The following is a 15,712-nucleotide window of genomic DNA, read 5'->3' on the forward strand; positions in this document are numbered from 1 at the left end:
TGCGGACCAGTGAGTTAGAATAATCAGACAGACTCTTGTCACTGGTCCAACTTTTGAGACATCTCAGTCCACGCAGGCCGCTTCTTCGTGGCTAGTTCGGGCATCAAATCTTTTGCCAATGTTTCAGTTTGTTTCTCAGGTCAAGAATAGCAGGCCCCTAGCTACTTCCCCGGTGAATTCGAAGTCCAACTACATCGTACCGTCAATAGTTAATAGCCGGCACGACGAGGAAGGTCTTACGTTTTGAGCCTTGCTTGCAGAAAAGAAACCCTCTGGAAATTCGCATAGCCATGATCATGGCTCTCTCTCTCTCTCTCTTCAAATGGAGAGCAGATGGTAGGAATTGGGGGGGGATCGGATCCCAGGGAAATCCCATTAATATCAACCTCCAACCCCGTTTACAAATTGCGAGCGAGGGTCCACAGAATTTGACCATTTCACATACTCTACAGAGTACTCCGTACCCCGTCCGAGTTGGACGCTTTCACACACCGTGAAGTTTGCCACCAGTCTCCTGTCTCCGTCGTTAGACCCCAAGCGTTTCCTCCACTAGTCCCTGGACTATCACACACAGATATTCCGTGCCTGCGAGCAAAAAGCCCCGAGGGTTGTTTGGTTCCTTGGTTACTATAGTCGAACCTTGGGTGTGCGGAGTAAATAGTGCAATGTCAGCCCGAAATCCTTGCCCTATCAACGCCATGTCCAACCCTGGAGGGTGCAGTTTGTCCAGTTCCTCAGCTGGGAGCGAAATCCTTCCCTCGAGAAGCAAAGACGAGTGCAACTTGGATTCGAGGTCACACGAGCTTCTCCAGATATGTAAAGTACCTGCCTCGATAGTCATTGCATGGCAAAACCCTGTAGATTCGCCGTCTTAACCCTGGGACCATCGAGGGGTTATGCCGCTTCGTCTGCACCGGTGCACGCTGCGGAAAGCACCCTTTCCCCACCCCTTTTCACTTGATTCCCTGACTCTTCTCATGTGAGGGCACGCTTGTTTTCCTTTCTCTTCGTCCTCGGCTTTACTTCGTCCCTCTGGTCTTGATTGTTGAGATATGCCTTTCGCTCCTTCTGTCTATCAGTCACTCTGAACGGAATCTAGTCACTCTTTTTTTTTTTGCCCTCTTTTCCATCATTCAGCATCATGATCATCTAATCGTGACTGTCCCAAAGCCAATCAATCGTTCCATATCCAAATCCTTCGCCTCCAATCGCTACTAACATCGGGTTGGCTCACGCAGGCCTCCTCCCACTCACTCGCTTAAGGCCCTGGATACGCCCTCATCTCAATGGTCTCTCGCTGTGTCTGATACTTCACACTCTTTTTTTTTTTATCTATCTAGATTTTTATTTGATTTTTGGGGGGGTTTCTTGCGGGGGGCCTTTCGAGTCTAGGCGCTGATTCCTCAGCATATTTACACGAAAAACTACTAACTCCCAAGGTAATCACATCACCATCCATAATCGTATCAACGACGACCGTGATGTCATTACCGCAATTCTATCGCCGCGTAAGCCTCGTATTGGTCTCAGTCTTGGCTGCGTCGACATCCGCGGCGAGTTTAGCAGAATGGAAATCCAGATCGGTTTATCAAACTATGACCGATCGTTTTGCACGGACAGATGGGTCGACAACCTACCCTTGCAACACTACGGCGGGCCTGTATTGTGGAGGAACATGGAGAGGAACCATTAACCATCTTGATTACATTCAGGGCATGGGGTTCGATGCCATCATGATTTCCCCGGTCATTGAGAACCTCGCGGGACACGTCTACTATGGTGAAGCCTACCATGGCTACTGGCCGTTGGACCTATATTCGCTGAACTCGCATTTCGGAAGCCACCAGGACTTGTTGGATCTCAGCGCCGCTGTGCACTCTCGTGGCATGTACTTGTTGATGGACACGGTGATCAACAACATGGCCTACATGACCAACGGCAGCGATCCCGCCACCAACATCGACTACTCGGTCCTCACGCCGTTCAACAATTCCGACTACTACCATCCCTACTGTAAAATCACCGACTGGAACAACTACACCGACGCGCAGCTCTGCCAAACCGGCGATACCTATGTGGCGCTGCCGGATCTCTACACGGAACACTCCGAAGTACAGGAAATGCTCGAAACCTGGGCGCAACAGATGATCAGCACGTATTCCTTCGACGGACTGCGGATCGATGCGGCCAAGTCGATCACTCCGAGCTTCTTGCAAAACTTTGGCCAAAAGCTCGACCTTTTCATGACAGGAGAAGTCTTCGAACGCAATATAGACACCATCTGCACTTATCAGAACAACTATATCGAGAGCGTCCCGAACTATCCGATCTACTACTCCATCTTAGAGGCGTTTACCCTGGGCAACACCACTTCCCTGGCTGACGAAGTGGCCATGATAAGATCCGCATGCAACGATGTCACCAATTTCGTGTCGTTCTCGGAAAATCACGATGTCGCGCGCTTTGCGAGCATGACCGATGACCTCTCGGTAAATATGCTCCATCTCGTCCCCTCGTCCGGTTTTTTTATTTCAATGGCTAATCAAAGGAACCTACATAGCTTGCCAAGAACGTTATCACATTCACCCTTCTCTTCGATGGAGTGCCGATGATCTACCAGGGCCAGGAGCAACATTTGAACGGAGACGGCGTTCCCAAAAACCGAGAAGCCCTATGGCTCACCGAATACGACACCAAGTCGGAACTCTACCCGTTCATTGCGACGCTCAACGCGATTCGCAAGCAGGCCTACAAAATGGGCAATGATTATGTCGATTTACCAACCCAAGTCGTGTACCGCGGCGGCAGTGAACTGGCTTTCATGAAAGGTTTCGAAGGTCGACAGGTGCTGATGTTGTTGTCCACCCAGGGCCTCAACAGCAAGCCTTATACGTTCTCCTTACCCGTTAGCTACAACGGCGACACGGAGCTAGTGGAGATTCTCAATTGCCAAAACTACACCGTTGACCCGGAGGGCGTGTTCGAGATCCCAATGAGCAAGGGAGAGCCCCGGGTGTTCTTCCCGGCTGAACTCATGGACGGCAGTGGACTCTGTGGCTATTCTTCGGCCAATGTTTCCTATGCTGCTCTGCGGACGGGAGTGACCCAGTCTTCTTCTGCATCCTTCTCCACTCGCCCGGGCATCTCAATGACTATGGTTCCGGTCGTCTTAGGGTTATTAACGAGCATCACCATGATGCTTTAAGCGGTGTATGTGTGTATTTTTTCTGTTTTTTTTTTTTCTTTTCTTTTCCTTTCTAGGACATTAACGGAGTAGTTTTTCTTTTTTCTCTCCCCACAGCGGTCTCAAATTTTTGTACATATTTCCAACCTCTTCCGGGCTGCTACGGGACATCTCAGTTTCATTTAACCCACTTGAATGTAAATCCACTCGAAATCCACTTGAAATCCACTCCAACGTAAAGAGAGATCATATTTTTAGAATTCGCGTGGGGAATCGTAGCCACGGTTGCGTTCTTTATATTTGTCACTTTTCTTCCAGAGTGTACTCCGTACAGAGAGTCCGAGACTCGAGCCCACTTCACTAGTGTGTTCACTGTTCCACTCGCTTGTCTCGGTTTTTGGCGGATTCTCGGCTCGCGCCACCAAACGTACTGTAAAGTGTAAACTCCGTTCGGGAGTTAGCCTGCACTGGATAGAGTACGGGTAACAACATGTATCCAACATATTCACCATAGTCGCGGCGGCAAAAGGTTGACGCTCCAGTGCTAATGGCATCATCGTCTTTCTTATGCTGCTGCTATCCATTTCGGCGGCCAAAAAAAGAACCAAACTGGAAGCGGATAGAAGGTTGAGGAACCCTTTTCCCTCCTGAATGAAATCTGCATAAAATGCTAACGGTGTCTTGGGGGTCCGGCCAGAGGCAGCAACCCGGCTAGATCAGCTCCCCTCATGGCATGCGCCGGAGAACTCGTTGATCCTTCAGGCGTTCGAATGGCATATGCCGGCTGATAGACGCTACTGGCGTCGTCTGGAGCATGCTCTCCCGGGGTTGAAGGCCATTGGGTTCGATAGACTATGGATCCCCCCCGGATGTAAAGGGATGGATCCATTGGGCAACGGGTACGATATCTACGATCTGTATGACCTGGGGGAGTTTGACCAGAAAGGAGCAACCGCCACGAAATGGGGCACGAAGCAGGAGCTGGAAGCTCTCATGCGCGAGGCCCAGCACTTGGGCGTCGCCGTTTACTGGGATGCCGTACTCAATCATAAGGCTGGAGCGGATCATGTAGAGCGCTTCACTGCTGTCCCAGTAGACCCTAAACGTATGCTTCAAACCCCCCCAACGCGCCTTTTTTTTTTTTTTTTTTTTTTGGACATCTGCTGATTGAGATTCGTTTTTTTTTTTTTTTTTCATACAGAAAGAACCGCGGAAATATCCAAGCCCATCCAGGTGGATGGCTGGGTCGGGTTCGATTTTCATGGCCGCAACAATGCCTACAGCGCGATGAAATACCACTGGCACCATTTCAGCGGAATCGACTGGGACGATATGCGCAAGAAAGGCGGGATTTATAAAATCCTCGGCCCCAACAAAGACTGGGCGTCGGATGTTTCGACAGAAAATGGGAACTACGATTATCTGATGTTTGCGGATCTGGATCTGTCCCACCCGGAAGTCCGTCAGGATCTCCTACACTGGGGCACCTGGATCACCACGGCCTTGTCGCTCGGTGGCATGAGGCTCGACGCCGCCAAACATTTTTCCTCGGGGTTCCAAAGGGCTTTTGTTGAGCATGTGCGCGCAACCGCGAATCCAGACTTCTTCGTCATGGCCGAGTACTGGACCGGCGATATCCGGGCTCTCCTCGGGTACCTGGAGCAGATGGACGAGACGGTGGCGGCCTACGATGTGCCTCTTCTCGGGAACTTCTCGCGAGCTTCATACCGGAAGGGAGCCGCAGCAGACCTACGAGGCATCCTCCAGAACACCCTGGTGCAGCAGAAACCCAACCATGCCGTGGTAAGACAACCCTCGTCCATCGCTGACATGACCAAAGGCTAACTCTCCGCGCCAGACGTTTGTTGCCAATCACGATACCGTTCGTGCTTCTCCTTCTCTCTCTCCCCCTTTGGTTTCCCTGGTCCGCCTCGTATTTGCTAATCTCCTTGAACTCGAAAGCAACCGGGACAAATGCTCGAAGTCAGTCTCGTTTCCGAGTGCCTCCATTAACTTCCCACCAACCAACTAACAAACAATCTTAACAGACCCCCGTCGAACCCTCCTTCAAACTCCTCGCATACGCCCTGATTCTCCTCCGCAAGGAGGGCCACCCCTGCGTCTTCTACGGGGATCTATACGGGACCCGGCCTAATTCCCAGCACCACCACCACCGGACGACTCCCCCAGCCTGCAACGGCAAACTGCCCATCCTGATCCAAGCCCGGAAATTATACGCTTACGGCGAACAGCAAGATTATTTCGATCACCCCAACTGCATCGGTGAGTTCATTCATTCATTCATTCATTCATTCATTTCCTTTTTTTTTTTTTTTTTGATTGGTTTAACATCAGCAGGATTTGTCCGCTACGGAAATTCCTCCCATGCATGCGGCCTCGTCTGTCTCTTGAGCAACGCCGGCCCCGCCCAAAAACAAATGTACGTGGGTTCTCGACACGCCAATACCGAGTGGGTAGATCTGTTGCAGGCTACCACTATCACTATCACTATCGACAGACACGGGTACGGGGTTTTCCCTATCGGTGCCATGACCGCCGGGGTCTGGGTGCCCTTGGCCGGACAGGGTCAGGAATCCTTCCAGGCCTTGTAGGTTTTTTTTTTTTTTTTTTTTTTCTTGGTTCCTGTTTTCGTGTTGCTGACTTTGCGTAGTGATGAGAGCTTTGGTCATCTCTAGATAGAGTACTACTTAGTATCTAGTTAATTAATGTGTATGGAGTACGGAGGGAGGGAGGGTATAAGTAAGGGTTAGAGTAAGTATTAGATAAGAATTATGAAATATCATCAAGAATTACTAGTACCGTGTTCTGACTGGTACTGGGAGGTACCGGTATGGTATGGTATGTATGGTATGTATGGTATGTATGGTATGTATGGTATGTATGGTATCCCCTCGTATTCTTTGTGATAGATCACACTTTGTCTTGATTGTACCGACTAGTGAATGTTAACTAATGTACGGAGTACTAAGTGCTTATTCAAGATTCCAATCCCAAAAATAAAATCATATGGTCAGAATTGAATGTCAATCTCTAATTACTTCCCAACACATTATACTCAAAAAGTTCACCAAAGTACATCAAAAGGAATCTTCACCACTCTTCTCGCGAGAGAGAGTATGGCTCCTAGGGGCCGGTCGATCAAGACGACGCTTACAGGGAGAAGAAAAGCGCCGCGAGCAAGAGACCAGTGCCGGCAGTCAGGGGGACAGCCAGGGCAACACCGGCACCGGTGTGGACAGAGGCAGCTCCCGAGGAAGTCTCGTTGGCCTTGACACCCGAGGAGGACGCGGCGCCGGAGCTGGTGGTGGCGCTGCCGGCGCTGGTGCTGCTGCCAGAGGTGGTCTTGGTCGTGGCGCCGGACGTAGTCAGAGTGGTCGAGGTGGTCGAGGTGCCGGTCGACGAGGTGCTGGTGGAGGTGGAGGAGGTGCTGGTGGTGGAAGAGCTGGAAGTGGACGAGGAAGAGCTGGAGGCAGCGCCGGTAATGTTGAACTGCTGGGACTGGGCGAGGATTCCCGAGTTCTGCGCGGAGTCGGACAGCAGATTGATTTGGTACCCGTGTCTAAGAGGTAGGGTGGTGCATTAGCTTGGGAGGGCAGACGAGGGTGCGTGGGTGATCTATATATATATATACCCTTTGGTGATGCCAGAAACATTGTCCACAGTGTAAGATCCCTCCGAGGTCTCGACATCAGAGGCTATCTTGGTCTCGACGGGGGGGTAGACGGCATTGTTGACGATGTACAGATCGAAGCTAGAAGGATCGGTGCTGCAATAGATCAGTGTTAGCGGGGTTGGTCCATACTCCAGGCAGAGAGTCCAAATTATACCTGACAGAAGTCCATTTCACCGTGAAAGAATCGGAAGCATCAATGTCGGCGCCTTCCTTGGGCTCAACGACAGAAAGAGCTGAGAAATGCCAGTCAGTCCTCGGTACCTACAACCGCATTGCGATTGTTCGGGGATTCCCAGCTTACCCGCAACGGAGACTGCCAGAGGCAGGAGAGATTGAAGAAAGAAACGCATGTTGATTTGGTAACGACTGTAGCGAAGAAAGTACAAGTCGGGATGGACAGAACCGACCGAGAAGATTTATAGGGACAGGGTTTCCCGGTTTATAAGCGGAGAGGCGTCAAGAACCAAGTCGAAAACTTCATGTCTCAAATATCTGGATCATTTTACCCGCCAGGACCCAACCAAGAAAACCCTGGGGGGCAAAAGGCAAGAAATAAAAATAGCTCCAAGACAAGCGCAGGGACGTAAGATTTCTACTAGTCCTACAAATAGAGACCCGGTTCAATCGGGAGGGTCTTGACCAGTAGGGTTTAATTCTCATCCTGGAAACCTAAGACAAGTCGTATTCCGATTCCCACCTTTCAATTTCGGCCCTGCACAATTCTTGGATCTGTCTCAGACATCCGTCTCCCTAGCGCACGCCCGACAATCGTAAGGTTTCTGATTCGGAGCAGATTGGGTGACAACCGGAAGGAAAGACGACAGAGTATCATCCAACCTTTGCTGAAAGTCCTACCTTCATTTTATGTAGTGCCACGCGGGCCTTTCTACCGCAACAGTAGAAAATCTACAAGTGTTTCACCAAGGGTCAACCTGATATCGAGGGCGATTCCCGAGTTACAAAGATATTCGTCCATATGACCGGAGTTGGAATGTACTTGCGACCTCAGAAGGGTACTCATCCTTGCGGGCTGCTTACAGCGCAATTCACATAGTAGTTACAATAGAGTAATTGACGACGTTGATATTGTGTACATCTGCACTCGTTGACAGGCAGACTGCTGCAGGTCAATTGATATTCCATTAATCCTTGTATGTTGAAAGTGATATACTTCTTGCAGATTATCCATGCTAGATACAGAATGATGCGCCAAACCCATATCCGTGAGAGGTACTCGACAAGGAGGGAAGCAACCTTCGACAGCGTATTAACTAGCCTAGAATAGCAGGACTGGAGGACCTCTGTGCTGTGCAGATGTTTCTTTCGACATTGTTTTGTTCGCATATCCGTTGAAGCTGCAGTGAGGTTCAGACTCCAACCCCAGCTATAGAGTACCTGTTCTTCGCATATTCATCCACCAGTTCTCTTTGAATCAAGCGAGGTCTACCTTCATCATACTCGGTAGGTTACCGGTATCTTCTCACTTGTTCAACATGATGTTCGACACTGGCTATTTCCCGTGGCTATGATGTACAAACCAGCGGCACTGTACCATGAGTAACGCTCCCAAAGACTCTTGATCAAGCTTTAAATTCCCCAGTAGAGGATGGATGGATCAACCTTGCATTAGCTTGGTAAACCCTTAACCGACTACTCAGATTTAGTACTAATACGAGGGGTATCTTGTGTGATTATTAGAGGATCTAGGGTAGGAGACAGGAAGTTATTGCGATATATATATATATATAGATGGACCATCCTGTCCCGGGATCGTCAAATGACAGAAGGGACCAATCAATCTTTCCAGCTCTATTCTTGAATTCTCTAGGAGATCCTACTAGAGTGTATATATATATATATACCGATATATATAGAGATATAGAGAGATATAGAGAGATATATAGAGATCTGTATAGAAATAAATTACGCATGGAGTTTAGTACGGAATAGCGCTGACTAACTGCAAATTCTCCCTCTCTGATTGGTCAAAACCTCCTGAATTGCCCCAGACTTCAAAATTACTGGTATTCAATTTCGCTGTTCTTTTCCTTATCCTGTTCTTCTTTCACTTCTTTCATTTCTTCATTTCTTCACTTCTTCTTCACTTCTTCTCTTCTTCTCTTCTTCTCCTCTTCTCCTACTTTAATCTCTCATCCTTTCTATTTACACCTTCTGGGTTCTTTCATCCCTATCCCGCCATGCTCCTGGCGCATCTCCAGAAATAGCGCCCTCCCCTTTCCCCGAGAGTCTTTCGCATATCTGCTGCCTGCGACCCCCTTCCCCCCCCCCCTCTCCCTCACACTTCCAATCTGACCGCACATAACTTGTCCATTGGTTATGACTATCGGTCTCGGTCATCGGTCTAACAACAGCGTCACATTTTCCATCGAAGGTCAGCCTGCAGCAATGTCCCACCTTATGCCCGAATCGCTGCCGCATTCAGCCCGACCAACTCCTCTCCCCATAACTGCTGCTGCTGCTGCTGCTGCTGCCCACGACGATCACGAGAGCTCAGACGCCTCCACCATCCCTTCTCCCTCGACCACTGTAAGCTCAAGGAGCTTTTCCACCAAGGCTACCACCACCAACGATTCGCAGAGGAAGGCCATGACTCGAAAAGCTTCCTCCCCTATGGCCCCTGCCTTCATGGTGTCTGCACCGGGCAAGGTCATCGTGTACGGAGAGCATGCCGTCGTCCATGGGAAAGCTGCAATGGCCGCCGCGATTTCGCTCCGTTCATACCTTCTGGTTACCACCCTCACCAAATCACAGCGAACAATCACCTTGAACTTCCGGGACACGGGCCTGAATCATACGTGGAATATCGACGAATTGCCCTGGGATCTGTTCCAGCACCCCTCGAAGAAGAAGTACTACTATGATCTAGTGACCTCCTTGGATGACGAACTCTATGATGCCATTAAACCCCACGTGGAGGACCTCTCTCCTGATACACCGGAGGAAATGCGCAAGATTCACAAGCGGTCGGCCAGCGCTTTCCTTTACCTCTTCCTCTCTCTGGGCTCCCCGCAGAGCCCCGGAGCTATTTACACCCTCCGGTCGACTATCCCAATTGGTGCGGGTCTCGGGAGCAGTGCCAGTGTTTGCGTGTGTATGAGTGCTGCTTTGCTCCTCCAGATCCGCACCCTCGCCGGCCCTCACCCCGACCAACCTGCCAACGAAGCCGAACTCCAAATTGAGCGCATTAACCGCTGGGCCTTTGTGGGAGAGATGTGTATTCATGGAAACCCAAGCGGGGTAGATAACACGGTAGCCGCAGGCGGCAAGGCCGTGATTTTCCGACGAGATGACTATTCCAAGCCTCCCACGGTGGTCTCCCTCCCCACTTTCCCCGAATTACCCCTGCTCCTGGTCGACACCCGTCAAGCACGCTCCACCGCGGTCGAGGTGGCCAAGGTGGGCAACTTGAAGGATGAATATCCTCTGGTCACTGAATCCATTCTTGACGCGATTGACAAGGTGACTCTATCCGCAGAAGAGATCATCCGGGCTACAAGCTCCGAGGGCGTGTCCGAGAGTACTCTCAAGCAACTTGGCACACTGATCTGCATCAACCACGGCTTTCTCGTCTCGCTGGGTGTGTCGCATCCTCGACTGGAGCGAATTCGCGAGCTCGTGGACTATGCCGATATTGGTTGGACAAAGCTGACTGGTGCCGGCGGGGGTGGTTGTGCCATCACCTTACTCCGTCCCGACCTCAAAGAGGAGTCCCTTCGCGCACTCCAGACGCAGCTCCGGGACGAAAACTTTGGAATTTACGAAACCACCCTTGGCGGCGACGGAATTGGCGTGCTTTGGCCTGCTGTGCTGCGCAATGGAAGTGACGAAGAGGGCGGCGAGGAAATTGACCAGCAAAAGTTTGAAAACGCTGTTGGTACGGCCGGCATTGAGCGTCTGGTCGGCGTGGGTGTGCAAGAGAAGCGAGAGGGATGGAAGTTCTGGAAGCGAGCTGCATCCTGAACTAGAGGTCCTCGACGTTTGCGCCGCTGTCTAGCGCCGTGTTCACTACTACTACTACTACTACTACTACTACTACTACTACTATTTTCGACATTTCTTGCTGTCTCAAATCAGCAACTTCGCCCTTCCTTCCTTCTGACCTGTTTGATGACCTGGATCTCTCTACTGAAAAAAAGGGTGCAGTTTTGACCTTATGGCATTTAATCAGCATCTCAGCTTTGTTTCCTTTATTTTTTTATTTTTTTTTTTCTGTATAATAATTTTTATAGCCTAATGAACGATGGCAACGTGAATGCATGGGAGGTCTTTCGGTTACTCTTCAATCATATCACTTTCTCTTCTACCGCCCAAAAAAGGGTCGTTAAGAATCGTCTTGTTTTACGATGGGCGATGTTACAGGACGGAACATAATTCATGCATGAACCGAATCAACCCACCGGTGCGTGGTAACTATTGCCTATTTTCAGCCTAATTTTCCTACCCTAAGGGTAGATAGATTATATACAGAAATGTCGTCCAAGAAGAAGAAGAGGAGGAGGAGGAAGTAGGAGAGACGGCCAGGGTATCATAGCAATAAAATCCGCTTTTGCTTTTCGCGAGAGAAGACCCCAGATACTGGATACAGGATACGAATCCAAGGGCCGATGGGAATAAAACATAGGGTAAAGATGAGAAAGAAGGCTGGGGAAAGGGGAACTAGCCCATCGTCGTCTCCCATCCCTTTTCAATCATCACGTCCATCCAATATACATCGGGGTCTCCGGCGTCCATGCGTTTCCAGACCTCCTGGACGAGCTGTAAGCAGACACAGATTGGTTTCGGCGGTAGCACGTGCTGGAAAGACGTTAAGCGGCCGAGGATGAAGCGGCGGGTACGGGAGACCTCCAGAGCGTGGGAGGAGATGCACGGGGCGTTCTCGAGGTCTGTGTCGGAGGGAACGGGTGGCTGTGGTGGGAGGCGGAGCTCGCTGCTTGACGCTACGAGGAGGAGCGGTTGGAGGCATCTTGTGCGGGACTCGAGAGGGATGGTCTTGAGGCGAGAGAGGGTAGTTAGGGCGAACTCGGTTAGCCAACGGTCATAGTAGGCTGGATCTGGGATGGATGTTGTTGAATCATCAACTGGAGTGGGATTAGGAGGGAGATAAGGTGAGTCACAGAACCAGGGGTCCACGTTGTTTTCCCGAGTAGGGTCGGATTGAGATGGGAGGAAAGGGTCCTGTGTAGCGGTGGTAGGTTGTTGCTGGGCGGGAGAATGCTGGAGATGATGGGGATTTTGCATGGGTAACCTCCGCTGAAGGAGATCGGGGAATGCACGGTAGAGCTGTAGGAGGCCGGTACAGCGATAGATTTCAGCCATGGTCAGCAGATGCCAGACTGGGGTTTCGTCGTCGCCTGGAGAGACAATTTCCGCTTCTGTTGGGTGCGCGAGGGAGAGGAGGCGTTCTTCAAGCTCACGCGCCTTTTCGAGGGCCTGCTGGGCTTGACCGATATCTGCCTGGGAGGTGAATCTCCGAGAGAGGATACGTTTCCGTTCCGTTCGCACAAGGCGACCAGCTTCTTGAACCGTAAATTGCGTATTGCGGGCGATCCCCGTCCATGGATGCGGAACGCGTTGAAGCACCAGGGGCTCGGGTCTGTTTGCTTGATTTGGAGGCGCTGGAAGAACTGTGGAGTCATCAGCCACGAAGGAAAGGAGCATTTCCCAATAAACAAGGGCTTCTTCGAAAAATTGGTGGTTGTTGCTGCGGCCCCCAGGGCCAGCAGATTGTGCGGGAACAGTGTTGTCAAGGTGATGTCGGAGAAGGTTAAAGAAGGAAATGCCCAGATCCTTGGGGTCATGCCAACTAGCGCTTTGACCAAGCATCAGTAAAGCCAGTAGGGATTTGTCGTCCATGGTGGTCTCTTTGCTGATGATCTCGACGGCTTCACTGCGCATCTTTTTACCCATTGGGCCGAACTGGGGAAAGTCGTTAACCAGAGTGGCCGCGGCCATACTCTGCATAGTGCGACACATCGCGAGAGATGATCCCCATAGACGGGAGACGGTGGTACGAAAAGGGTTCAACTGGCTGTCATAGCTAGAGAACAAAGCAGCGACTTCCTTGAAATAATACTCAATTAGGGTCCACGACGGGTTGTTCAGCGGTTGGGGGATCGACGTGAAGTTGCGTGGGGGTGGACGCTGGGGAGGAGATGATGATGGCGGGTACTTGCGCACAATAGTCGACGGAGCGAATCCCGGAAAGTCTAGAGCCGGGTTCTGGAATATAGGAGCGGGCATTGAAAAGAAAGCTAGGGGATCGGATGCCTGACTGGCTGGTGAGTCGAACCCGGTGGGTGTGTTGTCGGGCTGGGGGTGATTTGCGGTAGTCGTGGGCGAAGTTGGCGACGTAGGACATAGATCAGCTAGCTCAGGCAGAGAGCCCGACTGCTGGAGATCCCAGAGATTGTCGCATAAGGCGTTAGTGTCGGGAGGGTTGATTTCCCCCAGACAGGGAGCGAGTGGAGACTGAATACGCGGGTCCACGAAGTCGGATGCAGGGATATTGGGCGGATGGAGAGAAGATGTACTCAGTTTCCGCGGGGATTCTTCGATATTGGCAATGAGCGGAGGTGTCGGATTATGATTTGCATACGTCCCTAGGCCCGAATCTCCCGAGGTAGCTGATAGAGGCTGGTTTGTGACCCAGCGCAGGGACTGGACATAACCAGGGCATTTCACACCCAGACGAATGCAGCGACTACAATGAGGCTTCTCCTCCCCGCATTTGACCTGTGACAAGAAATTAGTTCCAGAATTCGCATTTTTCTTTTTTGGATTCGGCTTCTAGGCCAGGAACGAACCCGCTTGCTCTTGCATCTGGCGCATCCGTTACGGGACTTCTTGACACGACGCATGGCCCAGAGAACAAAGCCAAAGGGTGGTAAGAAAGGAGACGGAAGAGAGGATTAGCATGATGATGAAGAGAGAGAGAGAGAGAGATGGAGGAACGAGGTCTCCAAAAGAGAGATGCAATGAAGGGGTCTGGACAGGACGATGATTGGCACGATAAACGGTCGGTAAGCGGACGGTCGTTTAGGTGGCTGCGGGGGCTCTGGGCCAGGAATTGTTGACCTGTTCTAGCTTGGTGAGGGGTCAAATTCTAGTTATTCTCTTGCAGTAATGACTGAATTGAAGAATGAAGATATTCCGAAGTCAACTTTGACTTGGAGGATCAGATGAGCAGTTGTGCAGTCACGGGACCTGAGCATCCATCCGATGGTAACCTGAAGTAGGTATTTACCTGGTTCTACCTGCTCGTAGGATATCTCGAATCCGACCTGCTGGTGGCTTAGTTTCAATCGACTTTATTGTCATTCATCTCCTGCATTGTGGTTGATTTTCTACGATTGTTGTTGCGCTCTGCGGGTTGCCATTGTTCTTGGGATGCCTCAGGCTACCCATGTCCCCCACTTCGACGTCAAAAACACATCGCAAGAGAAGCTGGTGCTTTCCTCCTCGTCCATTCCACCCTAAGAGTCCCCTGTAGAAACTCTCAATTTCTTCAAAATGACAGGAACATATGAGTCAAATCCCGAATGGGCCTCCATCCAGCCTATCCCCCTTAACGATGGGTCAGATTCCGGGGCTCTCCCGCTGGCCACTATTGCCTACAGCGACGCCTATCTAGAGGCGACTTCATATCTTCGCGCCGTTATGGCTGCCAACGAAATGTCCGAAAGGGCCTTGAAATTGACGGAAGATATTATCTCCATGAACCCTGCTCATTACACTGTCTGGTATGTACAGTCCGATCGAGGTCCTTGGAATACAGCTAACCGTAGCAGGATATACCGCGCTAAGATCCTCTTCGCCTTAAATAAAGACCTCAATGAGGAGCTAGAATGGCTTAATCGAGTCTCATTAAAGTATCTTAAAAACTATCAGATTTGGTGCGCTTCATTCCGTCGCCACTCCGGTCAATTGAGCTGGTTCTAACTACCACCCAGGCAACATCGACAGGTCCTCATGTCCTGTCAGGACTTCTTCCCCACTATTCCGTCCAAAGAAATGGACTTTTTAATGGAAATGTTCGCCCAGGATTCGAAGAACTACCATGTCTGGACCTACCGTCACTGGCTCGTCCGTCACTTCGAACTCTGGGACTCCCCGCGCGAGATTCAGGACATAAACGCCCTCCTCGCCTCGGATGTGCGCAACAACTCCGCCTGGAACCACCGCTACATGCTCCGATTTGGGCCACGGAGTGACCAGCCCGACAGTGGTATGGCGAATTTCGGGGGCCAGTTGCCGGTCGTGGATGAGGACATGGTCGATGAGGAGCTTCAGTACACGCAGGCGCAGATCCTGCTAGCACCCGAGAATAAAAGCCCCTGGTCTTATGCCCGGGGTACGCTGCGTGCCTCTGGCCGGCCGCTCTCGGAGTGGGCCGAGTTTGCCCGGAAATTTGTAGTCGATCAGCGAGATGATGAGGAGAAATTGGAGGATGTTGAGGTGAAGAGCAGCCATGCGGTGGAGTGGCTGGCGGATGTGTATGCGGAAGAAGGCCAATCTGTGCGGGAAACCAGTGCTACCTCCGAGGCAGTCCGGATGTTCAATCTTCTCAAGGATAAGTATGATCCTATCCGGAAAAACTACTGGGATTATCGCATTCGGATGATTCAAGGGCAAGAAGTTCCAGCTTCGGCGTGAATATGAGAAATGTATGTCCTTTTTTCGAATGTTTGGCGCTGATCTTTTCGGGATGTTGGTTCCCTCAGTATGTGGTATCATAATGTTCATGAACAGTGCTTAATGAAAAAGACACGATTTACATTAAGTATAAAAAAAATCCAGATTAATTAACCCACGCC

At 50.8% G+C, this 15,712-nt stretch overlaps 6 protein-coding genes across 6 annotated transcripts; 4 read left to right on the top strand and 2 right to left on the bottom strand.

Annotated features, from left to right (window-relative positions):
• Window positions 1-1,481: 1,481 nt before the first annotated feature.
• Window positions 1,482-3,205, top strand: P175DRAFT_0437991 (alpha-amylase; the record flags this gene model as incomplete). Its single annotated transcript, XM_040893884.1, has 2 exons — window positions 1,482-2,489; window positions 2,561-3,205. 2 exons carry the CDS (start codon window positions 1,482-1,484, stop codon window positions 3,203-3,205), a joined length of 1,653 nt encoding a protein of 550 aa, XP_040752122.1.
• Window positions 3,206-4,062: 857 nt separating this feature from the next.
• P175DRAFT_0501359 (alpha-amylase) lies at window positions 4,063-5,998 on the top strand (the record flags this gene model as incomplete). The annotated part of the gene is made up of 7 exons (XM_040897150.1): window positions 4,063-4,289; window positions 4,386-4,987; window positions 5,043-5,066; window positions 5,147-5,167; window positions 5,233-5,467; window positions 5,543-5,792; window positions 5,856-5,998. Coding segments are annotated over 7 exons (1,384 nt in total), but the record flags the coding sequence as incomplete, so codon positions are not given.
• P175DRAFT_0523603 (GPI anchored serine-threonine rich family protein) lies at window positions 5,977-7,639 on the bottom strand. The gene is made up of 4 exons (XM_040899326.1): window positions 7,144-7,639; window positions 7,033-7,111; window positions 6,837-6,971; window positions 5,977-6,764 (listed from the first exon to the last, which is right to left on the bottom strand). The coding sequence occupies exons 1-4, from the start codon at window positions 7,226-7,228 to the stop codon at window positions 6,356-6,358; spliced, it is 708 nt and encodes a 235-aa protein (XP_040752124.1). The 5' UTR covers window positions 7,229-7,639; the 3' UTR covers window positions 5,977-6,355.
• Window positions 7,640-9,153: 1,514 nt separating this feature from the next.
• Window positions 9,154-11,342, top strand: erg12 (mevalonate kinase). Its single transcript, XM_040897151.1, has one exon. The coding sequence runs from the start codon at window positions 9,285-9,287 to the stop codon at window positions 10,857-10,859; it is 1,575 nt and encodes a 524-aa protein (XP_040752125.1). The 5' UTR covers window positions 9,154-9,284; the 3' UTR covers window positions 10,860-11,342.
• On the bottom strand, window positions 11,263-14,023 carry P175DRAFT_0501363 (uncharacterized protein). The gene is made up of 2 exons (XM_040897152.1): window positions 13,703-14,023; window positions 11,263-13,631 (listed from the first exon to the last, which is right to left on the bottom strand). Exons 1-2 carry the CDS (start codon window positions 13,754-13,756, stop codon window positions 11,556-11,558), a joined length of 2,130 nt encoding a protein of 709 aa, XP_040752126.1. The 5' UTR covers window positions 13,757-14,023; the 3' UTR covers window positions 11,263-11,555.
• Window positions 14,024-14,031: 8 nt separating this feature from the next.
• Window positions 14,032-15,706, top strand: ramB (bifunctional protein farnesyltransferase/protein geranylgeranyltransferase). Its single transcript, XM_040895378.1, has 3 exons — window positions 14,032-14,638; window positions 14,687-14,791; window positions 14,849-15,706. Exons 1-3 carry the CDS (start codon window positions 14,409-14,411, stop codon window positions 15,549-15,551), a joined length of 1,038 nt encoding a protein of 345 aa, XP_040752127.1. The 5' UTR covers window positions 14,032-14,408; the 3' UTR covers window positions 15,552-15,706.
• Window positions 15,707-15,712: the final 6 nt, after the last annotated feature.

This window comes from Aspergillus ochraceoroseus, assembly GCF_002846915.1.
Source record: "Aspergillus ochraceoroseus IBT 24754 chromosome Unknown P175scaffold_4, whole genome shotgun sequence".
Lineage (NCBI taxonomy): Eukaryota > Fungi > Ascomycota > Eurotiomycetes > Eurotiales > Aspergillaceae > Aspergillus > Aspergillus ochraceoroseus.

What these genes read in the sequence shown, in the direction of transcription:
- P175DRAFT_0523603 (XM_040899326.1), bottom strand. Translation starts at nt 7,228, where the DNA reads ATGCGTTTCTTTCTTCAATCTCTCCTGCCTCTGGCAGTCTCCGTTGCG. An exon ending in CGAACAATCGCAATGCGGTT is followed by an intron (nt 7,112 to 7,143) that starts GTAGGTACCGAG and finishes GGCATTTCTCAG; the next exon opens with CTCTTTCTGTCGTTGAGCCC. An exon ending in GTTTCTGGCATCACCAAAGG is followed by an intron (nt 6,765 to 6,836) that starts GTATATATATAT and finishes CCTACCTCTTAG; the next exon opens with ACACGGGTACCAAATCAATC.
- erg12 (XM_040897151.1), top strand. Translation starts at nt 9,285, where the DNA reads ATGTCCCACCTTATGCCCGAATCGCTGCCGCATTCAGCCCGACCAACT.
- P175DRAFT_0501363 (XM_040897152.1), bottom strand. Translation starts at nt 13,756, where the DNA reads ATGCGTCGTGTCAAGAAGTCCCGTAACGGATGCGCCAGATGCAAGAGC. An exon ending in CCAGATGCAAGAGCAAGCGG is followed by an intron (nt 13,632 to 13,702) that starts GTTCGTTCCTGG and finishes TTCTTGTCACAG; the next exon opens with GTCAAATGCGGGGAGGAGAA.
- ramB (XM_040895378.1), top strand. Translation starts at nt 14,409, where the DNA reads ATGACAGGAACATATGAGTCAAATCCCGAATGGGCCTCCATCCAGCCT. An exon ending in CCTGCTCATTACACTGTCTG is followed by an intron (nt 14,639 to 14,686) that starts GTATGTACAGTC and finishes TAACCGTAGCAG; the next exon opens with GATATACCGCGCTAAGATCC. An exon ending in CTTAAAAACTATCAGATTTG is followed by an intron (nt 14,792 to 14,848) that starts GTGCGCTTCATT and finishes ACTACCACCCAG; the next exon opens with GCAACATCGACAGGTCCTCA.